The sequence below is a fragment of the Aptenodytes patagonicus genome, chromosome Z (assembly GCF_965638725.1).
Source record: "Aptenodytes patagonicus chromosome Z, bAptPat1.pri.cur, whole genome shotgun sequence".
In the NCBI taxonomy this organism is placed as follows: Eukaryota; Metazoa; Chordata; class Aves; order Sphenisciformes; family Spheniscidae; genus Aptenodytes; species Aptenodytes patagonicus.
This window is the reverse complement of record NC_134982.1, coordinates 82,709,285-82,733,694: the sequence shown is the minus strand read 5'-3', so window position 1 is coordinate 82,733,694 and position 24,410 is coordinate 82,709,285. Positions and strand designations below refer to the sequence as shown.

At 37.9% G+C, this 24,410-nt stretch overlaps 1 protein-coding gene across 2 annotated transcripts in view; it reads right to left on the bottom strand.

Moving 5' to 3' along the window:
• The window catches only part of XRCC4 (X-ray repair cross complementing 4), a 192,374-nt gene that overhangs the window by 164,949 nt on the left and 3,015 nt on the right, over positions 1 to 24,410 (bottom strand). For both annotated transcript variants that reach the window (XM_076362596.1, XM_076362597.1), the window contains exons 2-3: positions 8,933 to 9,082; positions 271 to 458 (exon numbers count right to left, since the gene is read on the bottom strand). In XM_076362596.1, the coding sequence (XP_076218711.1) occupies positions 271 to 458; positions 8,933 to 9,071 (327 nt within the window). In that variant the 5' untranslated portion in view covers positions 9,072 to 9,082. The remainder of the gene's footprint in view (positions 1 to 270; positions 459 to 8,932; positions 9,083 to 24,410) is intronic.

Here is a 24,410-nt window from a genome sequence, read left to right as displayed (position 1 = left end):
TAATCCAAAACTTAAATAGAGAAGTAATACTCTTATTCAGTAGCATTTAAGAAAGTAACACAGAAATAGTTCTATTGATAACCAGTTTTTGATAGAAAACCACAAACTTGTTTCTAGTTTGGCCCATGGCAGAGTTCACAATATTCACTCAATCCGAAATATGTATCACAGGTCTATTTGATTTTAAAGAACCTAATAAAATACACAAATGTACCAAGAAGGTCCTTCTCATAGTTTAACAGTCAAATTTAAACATTTAACTATACTTACAGAGGCATCTTTCAGATTTCTTTCATAGGAAAAGTGACAGTCCATATTTTCTTCATCTCTTGAAATAACAAAATTGTATTTGTCAGCTGATTCTTCTCCAGCTATCAATGCTTTCTTCAGTTCTTCGACATACTTTTCTCTGTTCATTTCCATGTCAGCAGCCTCCCTAGAAATTTCAGCTTCAGACACTATCAGAAAGAAACGTGAGAAATAAATACTCATGTGTGTGAACATGTGTATATATATATTTATATGAACATACAGACACACACTCACACACCTTAAGGGACAGGCAAATACTAGGAGACTATTCTTTCCTTGACATATACCAGTGTGCCAGACACTAATGGAAATGTAGCAGGAATACTGTGTTTTTCATAAGAATTAAGTTCTGTCCCTTTTTTTCCTGTCTGAAAATGGTTTATTACTACTAGTCCACAATTCTACTTGCCTAAAGTTATTCTGAATAACACTAACCTTGCAACAAAGAGTGGAATGTTTTAACTATGATTTATTGTGCCCTCTCAGTTCTCTCTGAAAGCATGTAATCTAAACCCTGTAAGACAACAGATGCAACTGTTTCCTCACACATTCTTGATCCAGTTTTCCAAGTTTGTAACTTACAACCTTAAAACAAAACAAACTGTAAATTTACAAATGAAGCTATACCTAGAGACTTGAGAATCCCTGTTTTACCATTTACATTCAAGGACCACTACATGGGGGATGTGTCTCCAGTTTGCTTTACATCAGGTCTATGAAGAAAATTTTATTCCATTCCTTTGGAGGTGAAGAATGGTTGAATACAGTACAGAACAGGCCAATAAAGATGTACTGTTGTTAAGAACCATGATAGCCTTTCCTGTCTGCTTCTGATCATTTATTTTGTCCTAAATATTCTTTTGGTTAACCCTCAAACTGAAATGGCAGCTTACCAAGACACGTTATCTTTCACTAGGAGTAGCAAGAAACGGTTCTTGATTTTACCACCTGGGCCCCTAGTAATTTTCCTTCCTTTTGTATTTTATTCTACATACTGTTCCTTCAGTACTTTTAGAGATCAAATGTTAATCAGAATAATGATCTCAATGAGGACTGCAGAGTTTCATGCACAGACAGATATAAGCAAAGACTCCAAATTAAAGATAGGATGCGTATAATTTAATGCAGGCTTTAATGTGTAGCCTACCAATACAGTATTTTAGATTGTTTACTTGATTAACAGAAGTGTTTCCTTTTCTTCTGACCAATCTTCTGAGGAAGACTGCTCTAGATTGTCATTTACCCCTGCTTGCTCTGAGACCTTTCTAGCATTTGCCCAGTGTTTGAGAGAGAAAGATATGCAAAAGGACATTAGTTTGTGAGTCTGAAAAAAAATCCCACAAAACAAAGCCAAAAAAAAAAGCAAACATATACACACCAAAAACCAACCCAAAAACCCAACAAAAAAAAAAAAACAAAAACACATCCTTCACAGAACTGCAAGACTTTAAAAAGTATCCTACTTAAAACCCCTATTAATAGCTTTATTTCTTCTCTATACAAATGCCTTTGAAGACAGTTGCATATTGAGACATAAGCCTTGACATGTATTGAAATCACACTGATAGAAATAGAACAGCATTTCAGTCACACATGAGCCTGTTCAAATTGCCTCATTTTCCTCCAATCTTCTTCTTGACCCAGTAGCTAACCTCATATTGCAAAGAAGGCAATACGTATCAAATCAATCCATCACATAAAAATACAGCAAAGAGGTAAAGGTATAATTATTTGCTATAAATAGTTGTATCTTCACACACTTTAGGATTTCTGGATTAATTCTGCACCTTCAGTAATTTTAGCTTATTTTCACAGACTCAGAGTGGTTGAGTTTGGAAGGGACCTCTGGAGATTGTCTAGTCCCGCTCTGCTGATCAAGGAAGGGTCAACGACAAAGGTTACTCAGGACCATGTTTTTAATATCTCCAAGGACTGAGGCTCCCCATCCTCTCCAGGCAATCTGTTCTGGTGCTTGGTCGCCCTTACAGTGAAAAAAGCTTTTTCCTGTGTTTAAATGGAATTCCTTGTATTTCAGTTTGTGCCCATTGCCTCTTGTCCTTTCACTGGACATCACTGGGAAGAGCCTGGCTGTATCTTCTTTACTTCCTCTCATCAGCTATTAATTAATACACATTGACAAAATCTCCTTGAGCCTTCTCTCCTCCAGGCTGCACAGTCCCAGCTCTCTCAACTTCTCCTAGCACAACAGATGCTCAAGTCCTTCAGTCATCTTCATAGACTGTCACTGGACTCAATTCCGTAAGTTCATGTCTTTCTCATACTGGAGAGCCCAGAACTGAACACCGCATCGCTGGTCTCACCAGGGCTGAGTAGAGAGGAAGGATCACCTCCCTTGGACCTGCTGGCAACGCTCTTCCTAATGCAGCCCAGGAGGCTGTTGGCCGCCTTTGCCACAAGGCCACATGACTGGCCCCTGTTTAACTTCTTGTCCACCAGGACTCCCAGGTCCTTTTCAACAAGGGACCTGCTTCCAGCCAGTCACCCAAGGCACCAGTACAGGCTGGGGGCTTCTTCCTCCCCAGGTATACAGTTTTGCATTTCCCTTTGTTGAATTTCATGAGATTCCTGTCAGCCCATTTCTCCAGCCTGTCCAGGTCCCTCTGAATGGCAACCCAATCCTCTATAAACCCTTCCCCCCAGTTTTGCATCATCTGTAAACTTGCTGAGGATGCACTGTGTCATTATTCAAGTGATTAATGAAGATGTTGACAGTACTGGACCCAGTATTGATCCCTGTGGTACAGGGCCGCTAGCAACAGGCCTCCAGCTTGACTTCATACCACTTATCACAACCCTTTGAAATCTGCTTGAACTGCCTGAGCTCAATCCACTTCACTGTTCATCTATCTAGTCCATACTTTACCAGTTTGTCTGTGAGGATGACAGAGGACACAGTGTTGAAACCTTTGCTAGTTAAAGCCAAAATAAACAACATCCACTGCCCTTCCCTCATTCAACAAGCTAGTAATTTCAGAGGTTATCGGGTAGGTCAGGCATGATTGCCCCTTTGTAAATCTGTACTGACTAGTCACCATTGTGTCCTTAGTATTTTTTGCAATGGTTTCCAGGATTAATCCTCCAACACCCTCTGGTTGACCAGCATCGTACCCAGATCCATCACCTTACCCTTCCCAAAGATAGGAGAGACATTGCTTCCAGTTCTTAAAAACATCCCCTGATCACTATTACCTTGCAATAATAATCAAGAGTGGCCTCACAATGACATGAGCCAGATCACTCAGCACTCATAGTCTCATCCAATCAGGTCCCATGGACTTGTGTACATCCAGTTTCTTAAGACATTCTCTAACCTGATCCCCCTCCAAGGCTAAGTCTCCTTTGCTCCTGACTTTCCCACTGATCTGAGGGGCCTGGGATTTCTAAAGGCAAATCTTAACCAGCAAAGACTAAGGCAAAGGCGGCACTGAGTAGTACTGAGTAGTACCTCAGCCTTTTCCATGTCCTTTGTCACCAGTCCCCCTGCCCCACTCCGCAGCAGGCCTACATTTTCCCTCCTCTTCCCTTTGCTGCTGCAGAAGTCCTACTTGCCCTTCACATCCCTTGCCAGATGCTATTCCAGGTGGGCTCTGGCTTTTCTAACCCCATCCCTGCATACTTGGTCACTGTCTCTATATCCCTCCCTGGTCACCTTCCCCTGGTTTCCACCTCTCATATACTTCCTTTTAATGTCTGAGTTTAGCCAGGACCTCCTTGTTTATCCATGCAGGTCTCCTGCCACCTTTGCTTCATTTTCTGTTCCAGTGATATGAACCATTTTTGAGCTTGGAGGAGGTGATCCTTGAAAAATCAACCATCTCTCCTGGACTCCTCTTCTCTCCAGAGCTATATCCCATAGGATTCTTTTAAAGAGATCCTGGAAGAGGATCTCTTTGACCTGGAAGAGGTCAAAGCCTGCTCTTTTGAAATCTAGGGTTGTTATCCTGCTTTTTACTCTATTCCCTCCTCTCACAATCCTAACTCCACCAACTCAATAGTCTCTGCAGCCAAAGGCTGCCCCCAGCTTTGACTTACCCAACCAGCTCTTCCTTGTTCATAAGTATTAGCTTTTGTAGCCCTCCTCTCTACACATCTCAAAATATGGAAAACACATAGACTTTACTGACCTTAGACTTAACTGATGGGGGTTTTGTTGTTTTTCTTTGTTGGGGTTTTTGTGCCCTTTTTTTTTTAATAACAGGTCACAATAATCAGTTAGGTCATCTGTTCACAAATACATCAACTATTTGTGCACACAACAAAGAAATACTACCTTGCTAATTACCTTACGTTGTTATCATAAGTTATTACCACATTACCATAAGTCTGCAAAATCTGGTAAGGCAGGTCAGTCACTAACACCCCACTCTACTACTCTGTTGATAAGACACAAGTGAACTAGGTGGAAACTAGACACACACTAGCTAGGTGGAACAGGAGATGCAGGTGGCGAGAGAGAGCATGTTAATGTCACCACTGCAAGGAAACAAACAGTTGACACAATGAGAAACTACCCCCTTCTGTGGAAAACCTGAGCCTGCAGATACACTCAGTTAAAAATAAACTAGTGGGTCAGAATCACATTAGTTATCCCCTAGCACAAGGCATTTTTCCCTAGGCAGATTCAAATGTGTTAGGTCCTTCAAAAGCCAGAAAGCAAAACAATGCAAGGGAACTAAACTGCTCTGGAGTTATGATAAGAGGAAAAAAAAAAAGAAAAAAAATGGAATTAGGCTCAGTAAATATGAGCAAGTCAGTCTTTGTCACACTAAGATGTGAAATGTCAGGCCTATGGCAGTCTGAAGTCTGTCACAAAGTTCCCCATATTCTCCTTAAGAGAAAATGCTTAAAATTGAGTATTCTCTGCTCCCCTCTTCTTTTAAAGATACAAGAGGAAACCTGTCACACTTATACTAGCTTAACATAAAGTAAAAGGACAAGGCACGATACATAGTATTTTACCAGATCTGCAACAACACAACCATTCAGCAGATGTCAGAAATTGCAGAAATGTCAGTATACATTAAAAAGAATACAGGAATGCTGTGGAACAAACATTAGAATAAACCAGAAATAAAATAACTTCATAATCAGTATTCCTAGATTGGAGAAGATGCTTCTATCCTTACATTTTAAGTTGCATTATCTATATTGCAGAGAAGGAAAAAAAAAAAAAATGGAGTGGGTTGGAAGAGAGAGGCCAGGGAGAAGTGTGGCATATTACAACTGTATGTCCCTACAGATTTGTAAACTTAAGATGTGTGCTCTTCGTAAAAGCACATCTCCTGAAATGGAAACTGTATTCTGCTGGCCATTACAGCTGATGTAACAGACAATCGTACATAAATGTTTTTGTATACAGCCTAATACTGATGAGCTTTAGGGCACCGAAATACTCTGAGACACCCAATAAACTCAAGATTCAAAACATTTATATTTTAGTATCATCATTTGAAGAACATGTTACATTTTTCAAATTTATTCCTACAACCCAACAAGACAAATTTAAACAGAGCAAAAGTAAGCAGCAGCCCTCTTCATGAAGTTGGGGTTTAAAAAAATCTTTATGAAAGGGAACACAGGACACAGGGAGAGAGAAATGGATAAAAACAGTCCTTTTTTCACTGCATGGACATCACAAACATGTTTTTTCTAATATGTAAAACCCTTTCCTAATACATGAAGAGAAAGAGGCTAAGACAGAGGGACACGTATATAGCCAGCTAGCACTTGTCCTACAAACAGGACTTTTGAGTGCAAATCCACACTATTTAGCTGCAATGCTGCATCACTGCCTCCTTCCCTATGCACCAGACACATCTGCAGCTGGCAGACAGGGACATGAACAAGAGCAAAGACAGCATGCAGCACTGCAAACATGAAAAGACCTACAAGCAAGCAACTGCTAAGTCAAAGGCAGTCGTGCATTAATCCTCACGCACTAAGACTGACAGGTTATGAATTTCAGAACAGGACTTGTTACAGTGCTGCAAAGCTGGAGGCTGTAAACTGACACTAGCCATTCCACATGCTGCCAGTTTTTCTCTACCTCCTTCTAAGCTAAGTGAAACGTTCAACCATCAGCCCCAACACAACTGAACACATCTAAGTATCTTACATGAAGTAGTAGAAGTATTTTCCAAGATTTTTAAAACTTATTTTAAGCATGAAACAGATGTTATCAGAAAGACTTAAGACTTTAACAATTGCCAGCGGCATCTTGGGTTTTTTTAAACTGAAAGCTGCACTTTTAATGTTCATATAAAGAACGATACAGCGGAACTACTGTCAGGAAAAAAGCTAAGCCCACAAGCCAGTGAAGAATTGGGGCTACAGTGCTGGTCAACACATCTTGCAGAGCTAACAATCCACTACAAACAGGAAGAGTTGAGTGGGAAAGAAAGGCAAGAAATTTACCATCAAAACATTTCCACTTTATTATAAGCTACAGCCAACCAATTGTTTCCTCATTAGCTAGCTTATTTCTTGTACAGGACACTAGACAGAGGTGAGAGAGAAAAGGACACTAGTATGTCAGCAATCCCCCAAAACAGTACAAACAGAAATGTGAAAACCCTTGCAGTATGAGGCAAAGAGGGGCAGAAAAAAATAAGTCAGAAATACTTGCAAAAATAAGTGTTTGTCTAGAACAATGATTAGAACACTGAGAAAAATTAGATTACCTTTCTTATTTTCATTGAAAGTTTAAGGAAGCTAAAAACCCAAAGATACTAATATACTGTAATAGACCACTGTGGTGGATTTTTTTCTCCTGTGGTGCCCCTACATGCTGCATGTTTCTTTATCTTACAAAACTAGCAGAACTGATGAATCGTTAGAGAAACACGAAATATATAAACCCATATATCAGTAGTTATTAAACCCAATACCAAGTGAATACATTAGATCATGTTGCATATTTGTGTGCTACTCCTCCCCCTGCAAGATTTACTTTTTTTTTTTTCCTCCTTACATAGGACTCCTAACACATTAAATATACAAAAAACATGAAAGACAACTCCATCAGCAACTCTCATTCACTTTCTGGCAGGTCTTGCCAAGCAAAATAATCCACAGCATGAGAAACCCAAGAGGGATTTCCCATAGCAAGAATTTCTGACCACTGTTTTCCCTCCTCCCAGGTTTTGAATTTGGAATCTAAGCAGTCTCAAATGTGATGAAAAACTCAAACTTTCTCAAACTTAGAAAAAGTGATCAAAAACAATGCTGAGCGTATGAAAACACGGATCTGTGCAGTAGGAAAGCCTCATGCACAAGAACTTCAAATCGTAATGAAATTATTCAAAGGACTACAAATTCAATAGGAGTTCCTTAGAAATGTATGATTCTTGCAAAAGAAACAGAAGCGCTCTCCTTTGGATGAGTACCCAGTGCTCATGCTAAACTGTTGTGGGTGTCTTTCTTTCCTTTTAATAGAGTGAGGTCATCTTGCTTTCACTGGTCCTCTGTTTTGGGAAATTATCATCCAGCCATTCTGCCAGATGCAGGAAGTTAACAAAATGAGAACTGTGTTTACATATTTCTTCTATACTCTTCCAGTTACAGTAACATAGCTTTTACTTAGAAAAATAACAGATTTAAAGAATCAGCTTTTTGTGAATTTAAGCTCAGGATTTTAAAGTTACATAAGAACAACCAGAAAAGCTTTTAAACAGAAAAACTAGTATGGTCAATTAGTTAAGTATTTACCATTGTTAACATCCTTTTTGTTATTTTGAAAATACATAGTTTGACTATCCTATTGTCAAACCAAGAAAGAAAAACCTTTCATACCAGACTACAGGGAACCAGCATGTCTTGTGCAGGAACTCCTAATCAATAGTGTGTTTGAAATGTTAAAATGAATATGGAAGAGCAGATTTAATACATATGTGGACATATTTTAAGTTAGTCTTGTTTCCTAGGTCTAAGTGAAAAAAAAGGTGAAAATTGTATTCAAAAGAAGGTTAATGAATGATTAAGCTTCTTTTTATACACAGGAACTATATATATACAGATATATAGTTTGTATACATGTATATATATTAAGAGACCCATCCTCTTATTCAGGTTTCTGAGGGGGGAAAAAATCCCACAGGCTATTTTTTTTTCTTCTGATAACTTATGCCCAGGAAAAAAATATTTTCTTGTCCTTTCTCCTTCTCAAAAATTCACCTGAGTACCAAATACAGCTACCTTTAATTATTAAGATTTTATGGAACCATTTAAAAAACATCTGCAATTAAATGCTTCATGAACTATAATTTGCAAACGGAACTTGCATGACACATTTGTTCAAGGATCTGGAGAAGACACATAAGTGGTACTCCAATATCACTGCAAGAAATTATATTCTTGAGAAAGAACAAAACATTGCATATCCATATGCTAAAAGAATTAGTATTAGGTTTGACATGCAATCTTTCCAGATTTGAAAGATCTCTGAACACGTTCCAGAAGATCATGAACCCCACCTCCTCCAGCCCTGGGGAGAGGTAAGGCTCATAAAAAGTTTTTGATGTAAGTGGTGGGTCACAGTTTAGAAACTATAATAATAAAGAACAGTAATAATTTAAAACTTTTTTTTTCTTTCCATTATTACCTGTCCCGGTCCATGCACATTGACCATCACTAAGCATTACACCAAAGCCAGTGCCTAAATCTTTTTCCCATGATACTTGTAGAAAATACGTTGCTTCTGGATCAGAAACTGGATGAATTCTGTTCAAAGTCTTCTCCATTTTCCAGACACCTGTTTAGGAAGTAAGATAATCTTGTTATAACCAATGGCTTATTTTCCAGAGGTGCTTAGCAGTTTTACCTAACTAGCTTTAAAAAAAAAAAAAATGATACAAATATAAGCATACTTAGAATTTTATTTTATGTTCCTCCACAAATTCAGTTTTTCAGAGAACTGATGATATTTCCAAACAGGAAACTGGATTACAATAAGTAAGGTTTAACAGACCAGTGCCAACAATCAATTTGGGACTATTCAAATATATTTAAGAAACTGTCAGGAAGCTGGGGAACAGAAAATTACAATACACAAGCACTTCCCCATGCCTATGTTTTTAACTTACTGTCCACTATCACCCAACATATGGCATATGGACTATAATTCAAAATAATCAATATTCATCTGGAAGATTGCTATGTGAAAGCATGCTACTAAGCTTCACTGCAAAGCAGAGGTTGCAGTGGATGCCAGCAACCAAAGAAATTATTTAAAAAACTGGATGTTGCAGAGAACAAAATCTATGATGCTACAGTAAATTTTTTGCTCCATATCAAAGCAACTTGGCAATCTGTACTTGACATAAGACCTTCTAAAGAATCTCATGTATTTATACATAGTCTAATCTGACAATAATGAATCCTCACAGTACTCAAAAACTTTAAAGCTGCATTTGGAAATTTGCTCCAGAGAATAATGAAGAAACAACCAATTCTGAAGTTAACATTGACATACAGTATTTTCATTGAGAATGGTTCATGTTATCCAGTACCTGAAGAGGTTTTTTTGGGGTGTTCAGTTGTTTTCGGCTTTTAATTTTTTTTTTTTTTTTTAGAAGAATGATGTGACTGAAAAAGGGCTACATGTTCACCCACACACTAAAAATAGCCTGTATTGATAAAAGCAGGAAAAACACAACTGAGGCATTTAAACTACATGCACTGAGTACAATGATGCTTGGACACGTTAGCTATTAAAAGCTCTATCAAGTTTTCCATCTGAAGTGTAGCAATAAGTAATCATGATCAGGCTCAGTTCAGGCCCTGAGGGGACTCTGTTCTTCAAGCGGTTGTAGAGGGAAGCCCCTTTTTTGCTCATGGACGTTGAGAGCCAAATCTAGATACAGATTTAACTACCATCGGCCTCCAAAAAAGTTGGCATTTTCAGGTTAGGAGGAACAGTTTTAACTGCAGTTGACTGCACTGTGTCTGACCTTCGCTCAACTCTGCACAACAACATTTGAAAATGCCTTTCCCTTGCCCAGACAAGTGCACAGTATTCAAAAGCAGCAAAATATATGAATATAAGACTTGTTTTTCAAGCATAAAGCTGCATTAACAGCTAGACAACAGCTGCATTGTCAATAATACAAACATTCATTACAGGTATCAATGAGGTTAATGAAACAACACATTAACTACTTCTGATTGCTAATTAAACCACAACAGAGATCACCGCACACTAGCAAATAGCATTTCTAAACCGTAAGAGGAACATCACGTAAAGTACCTGCTACGAATTCAGGCTGAACTTTGCCTAAAACATGTCACTAGGCACTTCCAGCATTACTGACTACCCATTACATTTTCATAACCAAATACTCAAAGCAGTAACTTTATTTTTCCAGCTTAAAGCTTAAGTACACATAAACACCATAACATTTCCCTGTTTAGAATATTTTTCCGAAGAGTTTAGGATTCAAAAGCTATGGTAGGAGTAGAAGGAGATAAATCATGTACATATAGCTAAGCATCATGAATTCTTACCAACAACAGTAAGAGGGATGACTTTACTATTTACGTCCATAAACCACCACTGCTTATACTATTACAGATGTCATACTCCACGTTTCTATTCACAGAAAATGCGCCAGAAACTAAAAAGTTACTTAAAAGCAATATTGAAAATTTAGTTTGAGTCCAAAAAACTGCTTGGTGATGGAAATAGAAGACAACTGGCCATTTCTGAAAATCTGCACTAACAAGGTCTCTAAGGCCTGAGATGAAATTCATCTGATATCGCAATACTGTGCTTCCCATGTATCGATCTTCACACATCGGTATTTCACTCAAGTGATGTTGAACAGCTAAAAGTGAAGATTCTGTTTAGACATCATTCTTAAGAGGTCAGTTGCCAGCATAAGGGATGAGCCTGTTAGCAGTACTGAGAAAGCTTCCATACGATCTGTATACCTGTGGTAAAACACAGCTGCAATAAAAACGAACACGCTGAAGAGATACAATGCAGAAGAATATTCTGTACTTCATAATAAAATGCAAAATACAGTTATCAAGCTTTTCCACATTTTATTGTGCATCTTTGAACAAACAATTTTACAGGAGAGCACAAAATGAAAATACTTTTTCTCCCAGCTTTTATCGCCTCCATTGTGCTCACTGACCTTTTGAGAGGAGTATTAGCCATTACTACATGTTTAGAAACTGCCTTACAAAGCAGAGCTCAGCCTTGCTTGAGATCTCCAAGCACTCAACTGTTCCAGCCCATCAGCAAAAGCTTAAAGATTCTTGGCTGTATATAATGGCTATTATTTGGTTCTCTTCAAGAGGAACAAACCTTCTTTGTGAAATTAGTCTGACCTACACAGCATATACAAACGTCACTGCAACGAAAAATATCGTACCTTACTGCTTTTTTAAAACCTGTTTGGAAAAACAAACAAAAAAACCCTCAAACCCCTCTTCCACAAATCTCCCAACAACACAACTCTTCCACAGAGTTTAGTGTACTGTTGAGTAAATGGATAAACCACACAGAGCTAACACATGAATACAGCAAAAAATAGCAAAGGAGTTATCTAACTATTTAGCAACTAGCAATTACCACTAATGAAAGAAAAAATACAGAAACTAAATCAGAGCATATTCCTTATTAATTTACTATAAAGTGAGTGCATGCATCTCATCCACTCTAAAGGCAAAACTTAATAACACATGTACACCAGTGTATTTCCAAAATAAGAATTTCAGGGGGAGGAAGTTGGACATCCTGCTTGAATACCTGAAGTTAGCTGTATGTTCACAGGATTCACAAGTAACTTTGTTCAACATCTTTAAAAGATATATCGCTCTATACTTCAACAACTGAAGTAAACTAAAACTCCCTCCTTATAACTGACCAATTCACCTGCCTGCTTACTGTATTCTCTCATCACCCCGTCGGCTTTCAACATGCCAAGCATACGTGACTTCACACACCAAGTACTTGTGTGTAAAAGGTGATCCTGTTCCTACCCGACTTTCTGCCCCAGGGCTTTTGTTGGTGGGGGAAACGCTGCGCACTGCCGAAGTCTGAGTGGCACACAAAGAGCAGATTTGCCAAAGCAGATTCTCCAGCTCCCCTTCCCCAAATTAACACTCAACTGCCTCCCCACCCTTACAAATATTTCAGCTTGGCTACCAATGAGTGTTCTCTCCAGGAATGCAGAAGACCGATAACACACCTCCAAGAAATTTGGTTGAATCTACACTTCTTTAGTCATTTTCCATGAGGGAAGATGTTATATATACACAAACTGGAGAGTTACCGTAGCAACAAGGCTGCAACAAGTTAGGTTTCCCATTGTTACTGTTGACATCATTATCTCCCAAACCCTAAATGTAGATTCTAAAAGTGAAAAATGCTTTAAAAGGCCAATTATTCAACAGGATAATTCATTGTCAGAACCACCACACATGCAAAATTCCAGCCAACAGTCCTGCATGTGCTTGCCTAAGAATCTACCTTTATACATTTCAAAAAGTAGAAATATTATTAGTAAATTTTTAAATGAATGCCAAACCATTTCTCTTTTCTGGCTATTGTCTCAAATAATCCATTAACACTACACCTACAACTGCAGCATGAAGGGTCACAGCTGTTTTAAGTACTCCGGGACAGACACTCAGCCAGAACAAAGTAACTGCAGATGTACCGACAAAAGGGTCTGAAAAATGCATGTCAGCTTGGGACCTGAACTTCCACAGAACTGGTCACACAAGCTTGTAGAAGCTGGTGGTACTGCTTTTTAAGATTTTACTAACGTCCCCATTTCCACCAAGTCATAATTTCATTATGAAAGAGCCAAAAATTTAAAGGATGAGGGAGAGTTGAAACTTTAAGAGTTAGTTTCACATCTTCGGTGGAAAGGTAGGGACACAGGTAAGAACTGTATTAATGCTCAAAATGGTGAAAACAGCCACCTGAATTTTGACATTCTCACTATTTAAAGTCCAGCTGCTGCTGAAGCTTATAAAAAAAATTATTGCATAAAACTAGACTATTTTTATAGCTATCCAACAAACTAAATTACTGAAATCAGACGCTCATTATTGCAGTCTAAAAAGCACCTCTGAGTCTATTAGACCGGAGGAGTACCTTCGAGTGCCGTTCAATATTCAGCAACGCTGTCTCTGTAGGCTCTTTCCATTCACTGTCTCAATAAAATGAGAGCAGTCAGTACTTTCTTCCTCCTTTAATTATGATAAAGAAAAGCTGCAGAGAAGCTGATTGATTAGGGCCATAAGAAAGCCAGTGTTTTTCTCCTTAAGGGCAGAGGAGGTCACACCACATACCAGCACCTCACCGTGTTAGAGCCAAGGATCTGAGACAAGCTTGCAGGTGGGAACAGTTCAGTCCCACCCCAAATTTGTAAATCAGAGGCTTTATTGAGGCCGTCGAACAGTTGAGGATTGAGCTGTTTATCTTTAGCACTTTGTCCCTTTGGTCTTTGGCTTCTATGATCTACATTAGGCAATGTTTCTTTCTAAGGAGAAATCTGCTGTTGGCTGGTGTGCAATTGACTGGAGTCTATGCTCTGAACAAACACTGTACACAGTTGCTTCTGAATAAACAAGACACTTTTAAAATTGGTTTACAAAGAATTTTATATGTTGTTTTGGATAGCAGTAGGCATAGACCAAAAGCCAAATCTTTTAGGCTGCTCCAACACAGCATCATTGATAATATTTTGAACTTCAGCACTTTATTTTTTTCCATGCAGACTAATCGCTTTTTTTTCCGAATTGCTTCAGCTGCAGGTGTTCCAAACTTCAGCAGCTATGCATGGAAGGCTACTTACAGATCAGAAAGAGCTACTATGTCTTTCTAATGGAGCAATTAACTTAAGTGCTTTCTTGTTGAGAAAAAGGGGAGCTATCTACAGTGAGTTCAGAATAGAAGACCAGCACATACAGCATGCTGCTATTAAAGTGTATAATTTGATCCCTTCTGTCATTGGCTTGATCACAACATACACTACAAATCAGACTCTAATAATCAGAAGAAAGTGAATGGTTAACCTATAATCAGAGAACAGGTACTATTCAGGAGAGTCTATATGTACTTACAAGTGGATTATTGGAGATTTAAACCAGTCAAGAAAAACTCAGATTGCTTTTAAAGATTAAAACTAGCTATTACCACATTTTCTAACAAAAGGAAATAAGATAGTGTCTATATTTATGAATATTTCTAGATATAAATTTCATACAAATTTATATTCTCTCATGTTAATTTAAAATTCCATTAACTCCAATGCTTCAAGAGGAAGAGCATTAAAATACCTGACAAAAAACTTCAACTATGACTCAGTTAATCTAAGAACTACTATCAACCTACTAAGGACTTCCTCTTTTTTCTTTTCTTTTTGGAAGAATATGATTGGGCCAACAAACATGAAGAAAACAATACAGCATCCTTCCTATTGCATCTCACAATAAGCCTCCCGTTCCCTTGGCCACAATATTTGTTTGACACTGAAGAAAGATTCAATAATAACCTTCAGCTGTAACTCAAAGATACATCTGAAGACCAAAGAAGATACAAATTTTGAAAGAGTTTTGTTTCCTAGTGAAATTTAGGGGGCTAACACATTTTTATATTACATGCAACCTAAATTGTATCTAGTTGTTCTTTTGTTTAACTTTGTTCTATATTAAAAGCACAAGGATCACAATTTTGCCAATGTAACTTTGTCTTGCAGATAAAGGAAATGAATCAAAAATTGGCACTGGATATGAAGAAGTGACTGAATGACTGTATAACTTTGTGCAGAGGGGGTGAATGGCCCATTTTAAAAATTCAGTCCTGCATGACAACATTTGATCAAGAGACTGACTTCAAGACAGCTGCAATCAGTGTTTGATACTCATGGACCCAACTGCAGAAGCAAGACTCACATGGCTAACATTTACACCCCACTGTTCCATGGCAGCCACAAAAGGATTGGAAACATACACATACTTTTCGTGCAATTGTCCAAAAAAAAAGCAGTCTTGAGCTTGTCAGACTCCATGGGCCAATAGGATACGCAAGATTTGCCACAAAAGATCTGGAATCTACGATAAGGAACAACCCTTGTCAGACTTATTTACTACAGTCACCAGCTGAAAAATGAGGAGAAACAGAAGGAAGCAGACAGTCAACAACCTTTATAGTAGGAATCTTACTAACAAGCTTTGATCTTAATTGTAGCCTGGAGGCAAAGCCCACCCTGGTGTCTTTCATCCTCTTGAAGTCTCAGACCTAACCCACTACCAACTCCAGGCATCCAGGCTTGCCAAGCTTACTTATAAGCGTCTATATTAGGCGACAGTTTAAGCTATAACAAGGTTAAAAAAAAAGGCCTTCATATATTAAAATAAACACACAAATGGGCAATTATACTAGTATATACTAGCAAGTAAGGGAGTATCTGGATAGATTTCCAAAAGGGACAAACCTTTCTTTTTCGCCCTTTTCTACAAATTCTTCCAACACTAACAGTTCAGTGTGTGCAGGCTGTCAAATCCTCACTCTCCAAAACCCATATCAGAAAAATCCTAATGTTTCCCTAGATAAATCAGGACACGCTAACTGAATGTTATAAACCTGTAAAAAATAAAATTAAGTCATACAACTGAAATATTTCCTGATGAAAAAGTTAATTTTAGTACTGACGTTACTAAAAAGCGTTTATAGAACTGAGTAACAATCAAAGACGACCACCAGGCTGGCTTCAAGCGGGCAGATCTGGCATGCAAAGTCAGCAGGCGTGCCTCAGAGACCCAGACTCATTACCTCTGTTGCCTCTGGGAGATGCAAGCCCCAACAAATATTTTGTAACTGTACTTTGGCAATAGGTCAGCCTGGCTTTCCAAGGCCCTGCCAAAGTCAATGGTGGCATGGAGACACACCTGTTTTGCCTTCCCTTGAAAGCTGCAACCTTAGGCTATTTATTAAGAAAGATAACTCACTTTATAAAAAAAAAAAAGCCATCTAAATATATATCAATTTCCCCATAATCTCTCTGAAAAGACAGCACTAAAATAATTGCGTCTCTGCAGTTTTCAGTAACTTAGTATTATCCATTTGAGTATAGGAAAGTTGAGGAAATAATAATAAAAAAAGCCTGTTTTAACCACCCTTCACCCATCCAAAAATACTCAGATACATATGTCTTTTTGATGTATTTTTGGACAACATATAGTCGTCTGGTTGAGGTATCATCTGTTTTCCAAAACACTGCCTTCTTTAGGATTAAGTATTATCAGGATATTCAACACAAAACAAATCTGTCCTACAGATTTCCTTTGTTTTCTCTTCTTTAGTCCCCATATAGACCTATTATAATCTCACTCAGTTTGACATGTTTCTGTAAATGTTTGACTTAACATCACTGAGCAATGGATTCCACTAAACAGTCTTTTTTTTTTTTTTTTTAACTTGAAATGAAGTCAAATAAATTCAGTACTATTGAATCCACAATAGCTCCATAGGCATGAGTAACAAATCTGAAACAAGGATAAATGAAACAAAGAAATCAGTATCAGCTAGATATGGATGGATGTAATTCTATATGTAAGATTTCTGAAGAGCTTTGAAAAATTGAGCTCAGTAACCTGGAAAAACAAGTTTCACCAAATGTAGCCACTTCAGTGAGACAAGAGCATGTATAACTACGAAGGCTTACATATCCTCCTCTCCTCCCACCTCTACACCCAAGACTTTTCAAAGAGATGGATTATTTTAATTTCATGTCCCTGTCAAATTAATAATAAAAAATAGGCCTAGACTCCAGATTGCTTTATCTTGCTAAACAGTTTCCTAAGGCATTTTCTTTGAAGAAAATTCCTGCATTACGCCGTCTTCACTTAACAAAAGTTTTATTATGTTTTTCTTTCCATTTGCTATTTATCTACTGGAAAAGGCAACACTGATCTCCCTGAAAACAAAGAGCTCACACTACTTTAATTTATTAGTTTAAACATTGTAATTCATTTTGTTTCATCTGGCCCCCACAGAAAAATAATTCACAAGACATTTTCAATGAACTGGGATGTTCACTTTCAATGCACTTAAATTTCAATTTTGCAGCTCTTTATTCAGCCATGTTTATCACTTTGCATTGAAAATTAATTACTTTTTTGATGGATTAGGCTGAGCAATCAGAGTTTGAAGATAAGGCAAAGAGGCATCCATCCGTATCCATCCATATTGAACATCAATTTCAACTGTTTCCACAGATGGGCACAGATTCAGCTTTCGTTCTTTAATCTGCCTTGAATGCCAAGCCATGAGATTAAACATATCAGGTAACACAACAGGTGCATATACAGAGGATTATATGATGCCGGTGCGCCATGGTATAGCACCTTCAAAAGAGGCAAGAAACCCACAGAAAAGCGAGGCACCAGTTTAGCTTAGGCTTTGTGATAATGCACATTGGACACACCAAAAGAGGAGAGAAGCACCAGTCCTTATCCAACAACGACTGACATGCCAGTATTTCAGCAAGGAGGGGGCCCATCCACAACTCCCACAACCTCACCAAGCTCTAAGCAAACAAGCAGTTTTGTTTTTAAAAAATAGAGAAAATAAATAATGACACAGTTCCACTAAACAGATAGCAAATTCAGCGGCCACTGACTCTACACCCTAAGCAATCACTTACATATCTATTAGCTTGTGCTCAATCAGCACTGTGTCTACAAACCACATTTAGAAAGGAAAGGGCACATAAAGAGCTTCATGAGAGTCACTTGTACTTTTTACATTTTAAGTTCTATACATAAAAATGTAAAGCTTTTCAAGACATATCAGCTCACTGCTTTTCTAAGTAGTTTTCCTGACTCTTTCATGTGGTGATTTTTTTTTTCCCCCTTACTATGGGCTAGGCAAAAAAAACCCAAAAACCTGTACTCAAAAATTAAACCCTTACCCAAGACACTTGATGCCAAGCAGGGGGGTCCTACTTCAGGAAGCCAGCTTTTCAATATTAGTTTTCCCGCACAATCACTAAAGAATGCTAGCTTGCACTGGAGTGAAAAGAAATTTGCAGACTAATATGAGGACACAGCAGGGGCATACCAGTGGAAAAATGCCATTGGGACTTGAACTGAGAAGGCAATTAGGTACTCATTAGGAAAATATAGCACAAAAGTGCTTTGATACTGCACCAGTTAGACACAGTTTTGAGATCTTAAAGTGTAAATTATCACAAGGCAAATATGTGGAGCATCAGTGTAGAGGTCTCAAAAGTGTTTTTTTTTAAGACTGTAAGTCACAGCTTTCCCAGATACATTAAATCAGTTCTTATGGAATGATGACATAAAAAATTATGGGGGGGGTGGGGCAGAAATTGAAACAGAACAAAAGGGAAAAATATTTTTAAAATAAGTCTCAGTTAAGATTAGGCTTCACTGCATGTTGGGTCGCACTTCAGCTTCATGTTGCTGGGCTTCCTGGTTTCCAGCTGCAGAAGCTAAACAGAACCGCTACTGCACATCACTATCTGAAATGAAACAGTGAACAAATACAATGACTCTGAACTAATGCAGGTACATAAGCATAATAAAACCCAGCCCTTTGTGCAGAAGAGTCAATTTTCCACAGCTTCAACAAACTGTTTCAGTATGGTTTTAGATACAGTACCCCCACTGCATTTTCCCCCCTTTCAGTGTTACAAGTACGCTTAGTTGCATAAAGTACAAAAATCACAACACGAACCTCGAATTAACGGTATATATTAAAAAATTCCTCCTCTACCTCATTATTTAAAGAAGAGAAAAAAAACATCTATTTTTAGGACAGTCATTGTTAATAAAACAAATCCCTGGAACAGACAAGATTATAAAATATAAAGCACAGTTTTCATCTATATACTTCCCTGACCAAGGCAGAGGGGAAAAAAAAAAAAGAAAACTTTCTAATATCGCCTTCAAGAGATTATGAAACGTAAGTCAAGTAGGTCTATTACCAAGACAACACAAGAATGCTTCAGCTAGTTCCTTGCCTCTTACCTCCAAAAATAATTACCCTCTAAGACAGCAATGCCTCGCTTTCACCGAAATTAACATTTCTGCCCAATCCCCATTATGCCTATGGCCACTGTGTGCTGTAGTCTGTAAATTAATGTTAAGTTTCACAGCTGGAAAAATTTAATATAAGTCCACATAATACAGTTTGCTGCCTCCAACTACTGTCTAAGCTTCCCTCATTGGCTCAGTCAACACAAATCTCTCCTCAGGTTTTTGTGAAGTTTCCACCATAAGCTTGACACAGCTGACAGCATTTGGAAAGCCCCATGCTCCCTCTTTCCTGTCCAGCTACTGTGCTGAAAAGGGTGGCCTCTAAGATCCTTTTGTAGACCTGTAAACAAACAATCCCTTTCATAATCATTTGAATCATTTTTTAAAAACAAATGCAGCCTGTGATAGGATATATAGCCTCACTCTTCCTCTAATTGCATTAATTTTTCCATCCCAAGATAGCAAGCAATTTGGCTGATGTCTAGATCAAGAACACAAAAGTTCTCAGTCTCTGCACTCTTAAAAATCACATAAGATCAGTCTCCCTTTTTTACTATTTATTTTACAATCTCTGCTCTATCTGTCTGCTCTGTTGGAGGACATCCCTTCACACAAAAGTCACCTAGAAGTTTGCAAAGCAGATGCAGAAATAGTCCAATAATTTTCCAAACTTTAGAAAGTGAAGGACACTGTTTCTTAACCCAGGAAAGAGACACAACTCAAGTCAGCAGAGGGACCAGGGATGGAACTAGAGCAAACCCTACCTTTGGTGCAAACATTTTCATTTCATGAACCATTTAATGGTATTTTACAATAGCTTTCTAAATTGGATTCTTTGTTATTTAGTGAAGTTAGTCCAGATCACAACTTAAATGTGTATGCACATTATTTTACATGTTCCCCACAATAACAGCAAGCACTACACACTTTTTGCCAAATACAACAGCGAAGAAATCACAGCTGCATCCTATTAACCTTGAAGACATAAATAATGGTTTGAGACCTTGAAAATCTCACCCTAAACTCCTGGCAATTCCACCTACTCTTAAAGGATGTGGTGCTTTTTCATTTGGGGCTCCTGAGCTCTAACATAACCCCTTAAAAACATTTTCCACCTACTGCTAAACCCTAGGCGACAAGAGGTAAGGATTAAAATTTCTCATCTTCAAGTGGGACTGAAAGATAACATCAGAAATCGGCATTGAGACAAAACAGCAAGTGACCCTGTGACGCTCATTGCACATACATAAGCATGTAACATGTAATATAGTGAAGCCAATATGCAGTATAGTAAACCATTTTAAATGATCTCATCCATAGTGAAATGTAAGTTTATTGGTCAAAACAGACGACTGTAAGCTATCCACCATTCTTGCAATCCTGCTGGCAAGACAAGACACCAGCAAGCAGCAACATTGGGATTGTGTATGTCAGAAGAGGGGCTAAGGGCACCTGTGTTATGCACAGCATAACTATTTCTATACCAAGGCCATGACACCGTTTGTTTGTTTGGTTTTTTTACAACAAGCTGGAGTGCCTTGCTAAGTTGTGCAGTAACCCTGGCATCAGCCCATCAGTTGTATATGACTATCTTTTCTTTTTTTTCTTTTTAAATAATACTTCATGGAAAAGTTTTGTTTTGCAAGTTGTAAGTAATGACTTAGATGTACTGGTTTTAGTCCAGATAAATGCTTGAAATCAATGGAATTTAAATGCTGAGTTTTGCATTCAAAAGGCAATTTTGAAAGTCCTTTATGCACCTTTGTATACCATAATAGTGTTTAACTCATTAGGTTTAGTTCTTAAGTACTTCACCAACAGATATATTAGAATCATCTTGTAGATCCAACGTGCTGCTATTCTGCTCATTTTACTATCAATGTCAGAATAACTTCTGAAGTGCGTGTAATCCCATAGATTCATATAGCAAATCATTCTAAACACTGTATAACAGCAGTCAGAAACATTGAGCATATAAAGTAAAATGCAAGTGCTTTCTCTCTACAATCTGGACAACGTAGTCACCATCATCTGATCCAAAAAATGAAGGCATCCCAGACTACAAACTCAGTACCTGTGTATCCCACATCAAGTATAGCATAGTAACTGGCATATTCATTCCTCACAGTCTTTCAAAACTCTAGTCAACTCCTATAAAACAACAGCCTACACAATTCACAGTTTTATCATACTGACAGAGGACAGCAATTCACATGAAATCTGCCACGAAAAGCAGAAATTTTAAGGTATAGGAATTCTCATTGTTATATGAACATTCGTTTCCATACACAGTAAGTTTCTATAAAATGTATGGTTACAATACTAGGTTAAAGCACTCCTCCCAAGCACCCCTGATGTGAAGACTGAGTATTCATTCTTGCTCAGAATAGCTGCAACCTCCAAGCATTTTACAGCTATTGTGGTTCATCCTACTATAGTGAATATAGTGTGCGCTTTTGCTAGGTAACAGAGGGAAGCAGGAAACAAAGAAAGAGGAGCCATACCTAAATATAGATAGCTTTTTTGCAAAACAGTATTAGCAAACAAAATGCCATGTTCTAATACCATTGCCAGCATACAGAATGCTACCTACTCACTACACATGTGCCCGAATAATGCATATCCCTCATGTTCCGCCACCTCCTTATTCCAGTGGGAGAGCTAAACAAACTTGTAGCTGTAGCAACTATGCAAATAAGCCTTTATGTATTCATGCTTGTAGTTGAAGATACTAGGAACAACAGAAGTGGATACGACATAAAAGCTGAAAAAGAGCATTCTCAGCTTTTGCCAATCATTCAAACTAGCGTATCTCAAACAAAACAACTGCATCTGTATCTTATTTGCAAATGTTTTTTTCACACATGCACATTTGTTATGCACAAAACTTGTTATACACATGTACCCGTCATGTCAGTCACCCACCTGTGATATTTTAAAACTACGTCCTCCAATCCTCCTCCTTCTTATGAAAGCTGAGACACAAGAGAAGCTTAATACCTAGCCTCCCCCATGCAAATTGACATTGTTTTGTTATAATTCTTCCTGCATTTGAAAACAACCTAGAAGCTTAATCTCTGAAGCCACCTTTTTTACCTTTCATTATACACACAAATTCCTTGGTATGCTCTACTGCTTAAACACCCAACTGTACAGTATGCAATCTCTTCACTGGCAAATCACACTACTAAAACATTTCCTAATACACACGTACTACAAAGCACAGCCAATACCATTAAACCTCCTTCAAAAAAAACCCAAACAACGTCATTATTCATCATATGGTTTTATTTACCTATTTGAATATTGCTATATAGAACAATATAATTGTTTAAACTTCTGATTTGAGATTTCAACAGACAAGAATACATATCCGGCCAATTCCTGTAGACACTACCAATTGAGCTACCTCAGCCACTTGTAGTTGGTTTTCCATGACACTATATTAAGTAGGAGAAAAAAATACCAGGGAAACTGGAGTACCACCATCTTAAATCTTATATTTCAATCAATATCCTATGTGTATCACAGCTGCATCCCAAAAGACATTGTCATGCTAGGTACACTACCTTTGAAATGATGCCACTAAGGCTCCCACAAGATCATTAATGATCAAATGGCATTTTTCCCACACGAGCAAAATATGCAGCTGAAAGCATTTTAATACAGCATGTAATCAATGAAAACTGTTCTTCAAATAGTTAAGACTGTTGGAAACTTCACTTGAAAATTAAATTGCTAGGGTAAATAAAAAGCATTTTTGCAAAAATCTGCAATGGATTTCATACGTGAGCTTACCAGAAACTATCAAAGTAGGTAACAGTATATAAAAATTATCATGTAGGGCATGTTTGCAAACAAAAGTACTGAACTAGAGAAGGCTACCTGACCACCTGGAAGCAGGCTTGACTACAGTGTGACCGATGACTGACAGCTGCAGCCTCCTCTGCAGTTACAGAATTAATTTTTCGATTTCAGTTAACTAATCCACATTGAGAAACCAAAAGTGAAACCAAAAAGGAAAACCAAAACAGTTTTGGTTTTCCATCTCAGAGACACATTAAAAAAGTTCAAAAGCATTATTGCCTCTAAAACCTAGGGTCATGGTAACCATTAGAGGTTGAACTGTTCATTCGTTACAGTTATAACTTACTTCACTTTAGAAATCTACCTTAATGTGACATGAGTCAAACACTTTAACATCAGGTTATACTAGATAATAAGGCTGGTTTTAGAACTGTCTCTCTGCGTTTTAATTAAATTCCGTTTTTCATCCAAAACCTCGACATGTGAATAAAAGAAATTGATCTGGTGAATGTAATTAACTAACAAAATAAGAGTAAGAAGTATGAACACATTATGACAAAATGACCACGCATCTTGCTGATTACCTATTAAATCAATGGATAAATTTGCAAATTAATGAACCTTCATAGTTACTAGACTTACACAATCTCATGAAAAATAAGAACAAATCCAAAATCAATATAATGTCTGAAATCCACAGGACAGAAAAACTAGTTATACAACAAAACCCATCTTAAATTCTATATCTGCTTATGTTGAAAAACATTCAGGTCATTTTGGTCATTATGAATCTGAAATTACAATTTTACAGAGAACTCAAAATTGTAGTTACCAAAGTTACTAATGCAAATGAAGTTGCTCTTTAGAAGATACTAAAAGCATTATCTCAGTCCTTTATGGGATGTGGGGAGAAACAAAGGATGAGGAAAAGGCTGAGGTACTTAATGCCTTCTTTGCCTCAGTCTTTAATAGTAAGGCCAGTTGTTCTCAGGGTACCCAGCCCCCTGAACTGGAAGACAGGGATGGGGAGTAGCATGAAGCCCCCATAATCCAAAGGGAAATGGTTAGTGACTACAGCACTTAGACACACACAAGCCTATAGGGCCGGATGGGATCCACCCAAGGATACTGAGGGAGCTGGCAGAAGTGCTCACCAAGCCACTTTCAGTCATTTATGAGCAGTCCTGGCTAACCAGCAAGGTCCCAGTTGACTGGAGGTTAGCAAATGTGATGCCCATCTACAAGAAGAG